Below are 2872 nucleotides of genomic sequence, written 5' to 3'. Positions count from 1 at the left end.
ACTCGCAGCAGCAACAGAAACAGAAATCCCAGCAGTTCCTAAAACAAACTCTTTAAAAAAAAAACCCAAAAAAACAAGGAGTAAGAGAAAAAGAGAAGAAGCAAGAAAAAGGTTCCCATTCTTAAAAATCAGTTAGTTGTATCGCAAGTTGAAGAACCAGCAGAAGTCCGCTACCCCTGAGATATAGTATGGAAGTAGAAGAAGGGGAACGCAAAGGAAAAGAGAAAACAATCAATCAGGGCAATATTTGGTAGCTTTTAACCCTATCCGTACGTCGTATTTTACTATAGTATCCATACGACGTGGGGAATTCTGTGCCACCACTTTCCAAAATGACCCCAGGACGTACGGATAGGGTTAAGCACAAGGGGGCTATCCCGAAAAATGCTGTTTTCAGAAAATCGAAGGTAAAATTTTTGGAACCTTGTTCAGTTTCTTTAAAAGACAAGGAGAGTTTTTTTTTAATAACCAAACAAATATACACACCAATGAAACCAAACTTCTCCTATAGGTAGGGAAATGCCCACTTTTGGTGTAGATCAAGATTTCTGGAAACCCCCGAAATAATATGGGTTAGCCCGCTTGTCCTTAAAAGCGACAATTTTGTCTCGATGGAGTTTGAGTACACGCTCGTTTATCTTTCTTTTCCAGAACTTTCTACGCGTGTCTCGGTCTTAGAGCACCAAATTCTGGAGCTGGAGCAAAAACTGAGCGCCATGCAACCTCTGATAACCGCGGTGACGACATGGGGTGACCACATTGGGACGCTGGACAAGCGAGTCTATCGGCTGGAGATACTGATCAACTCTCCAGGTAGAAGTTAAGAGTATCTGTCTGTCTGTCTGTCTGTCTGTCTGTCTTTCTATCTATTTATCTATGTATTTATGTATCTATGTATCTATCGGTCTGTACTATCTATCTATCTATCTATTCTTAAAGCGCGTTACTTCATCACGTATACAGCTTACTTTTCTATCAATAATTTAAACCCTCAAACCTGGACTGTGAAGGGTATAAAGAATATAATGTTGATGAACCATTGGGCCGCAGCAAAGCGGACTCGGATGCTCGATACTCGCTTGCCCTAATTATATCCTAGAAAGCTCATTCTGGCACACATCCAGTTTACTACAGAGCTCACCATTAATTAATTTATGTGACTAAAATTGTAGGCAAATAAAGAACAAGGGACACTTTATCTTTCCGGAGACGTCTCTGACGGTGATAGACCAATCAAAATGCTTTGTGCCCTGAACAAAGTAAAAAAGAATAATTAGAGTGTTACAGGGGGGCATGCCTGTCATGTAGGCCTACTCTTTAACATTTTCATTCTTTCTTCCATCGTTCATTCATTATTCCTCCCCCAGAAACCGACACGGACGCGCCGTTCCTGGCCCACCCGTACAGCGAGCCCGCGGGGCGAGGGGAGGAGGCGGCGTTCCCACCAGGCACTTCCGACCCAGGGACGAGGGGAGATAAACCTGGGCCGGAGAGCCAGGACGGCGAGGCCAGGAGGGTGGGAGAGGCGGGAACAGGACAGGACTTCTGGTGGTCCACCCTGGCTGATGAAATCACCACCGAGGCCTGGGACGGATCCGTTGCCCATGGCAACCCCGAGAAGGCGCTGGCGTCGTCATCATCATCATCCGCGGCTGATTTAAAAGACGGCCGCGGTAATAGTCAGTTCGGGCCTCCCTTGGGTGGCAGCTGGAATACTGGTGGTGGTGGGAGGTCGGAGGTAGGAGGAGATTCCGACGTGTCTGGTCCGCCTCTCGTGGGTCGTAGGGGTACGATCAGACACCCGGATGATGAAGGAGAAGGAGAGGAAGGAGGGGCGGCGGGCGGAACAGAGTGGAAGTACCCGACTTACGAGGAGTTTCAGCGTTCGGAGGGATTTTCTGGATTTACGGAGAGAGAGGGAGGGGAGACCTCCACGGCGTCTTCGGCTTCGGCTTCGGGGAGGGGAGGGAAGCTGAGAGGGGATATGATGATTCCTCCTCCCCTCCCTGTGAAAATGGGCTCAGAAGAGCCGCCGGTCGTGTTTGATTCTGCTGTCCCTGCCGAGGATGACTTCTTCCGAGGCGGCAAAGACGTCGACAACGATGATGATGATGATGATAATAACGATGATGATGATGTAGATGATGACGATGCGAAGTTCCGAACGACACCTGCAGAAGAAGAAGAAGAAGTGACCCAACCACTCAGAACAGAGGCTCAGGTCGACAGCAGTGATAGAGACGGCGAGGAAGGTCAAGGTTTTTCGTCAATGCAGTCTTCCGAAGTGAAAAATGAGAAAGCAGTCAAGAACTGCTCCGGGAGCTGTCCAACAGAGCAACCTTACCCTCCTCCTCTGCCTCCCGAGGATGTGATTACGTCTCTTTTCCCTGACGACGAAGAGATTCTCAAAGCTCATCAACAAGGGTACGCTGAATTCTACCGAGTTCTGAAGCAGAAGCTGGGGGACACGCCGTTGTTCCAAGCGCTCACAATGCAAGGGGAGCAGCAACAAGTTCCTCACTCGGAGCCGAGCGACTCGGCACAAAATGGTGACGTCAAGGGCAGTATGCAGAAAGGCAGCCGCGAAGAAACCGGAAGTGAGGTGCGGGGTGGCGAGGGGAGTAACTTACAGCGGGGCAACACGGAGCACCAGAGGGCCAAGTTTGACGGACTGAAAGGTTCTCGTCACTCGCCACAGACCGCCAGGTTCACCGCCCACGACTCCAGCTCTGTCACCCGATACTCCGTGGTCAGCTGTCTGCTGATACCCTTACTGATATCCTTCTTGATACTCTGATACCCTTACTGATATCCTTCTTGATACTCTGATACCCTTACTGATATCCTTCTTGATACTCTGATACCCTTACTG

The 2872-nt window shown here is 49.1% G+C and overlaps 1 protein-coding gene across 1 annotated transcript in view; it reads left to right on the top strand.

Annotated features, from left to right (window-relative positions):
• Positions 1 to 2866, top strand: part of LOC101849175 — a gene marked incomplete at its 5' end in the record, with an annotated part of 6503 nt that extends 3637 nt beyond the window's left edge. The window contains 2 exon segments of the mRNA XM_005112162.2: positions 652 to 813; positions 1368 to 2866. Coding sequence (XP_005112219.2) covers positions 652 to 813; positions 1368 to 2797 — 1592 coding nt within the window.
• Positions 2867 to 2872: the final 6 nt, after the last annotated feature.

The sequence above is a fragment of the Aplysia californica genome, unplaced genomic scaffold (assembly GCF_000002075.1).
Source record: "Aplysia californica isolate F4 #8 unplaced genomic scaffold, AplCal3.0 scaffold01198, whole genome shotgun sequence".
In the NCBI taxonomy this organism is placed as follows: domain Eukaryota; kingdom Metazoa; phylum Mollusca; class Gastropoda; order Aplysiida; family Aplysiidae; genus Aplysia; species Aplysia californica.
This window is presented reverse-complemented; position numbering and strand designations above follow the sequence as displayed.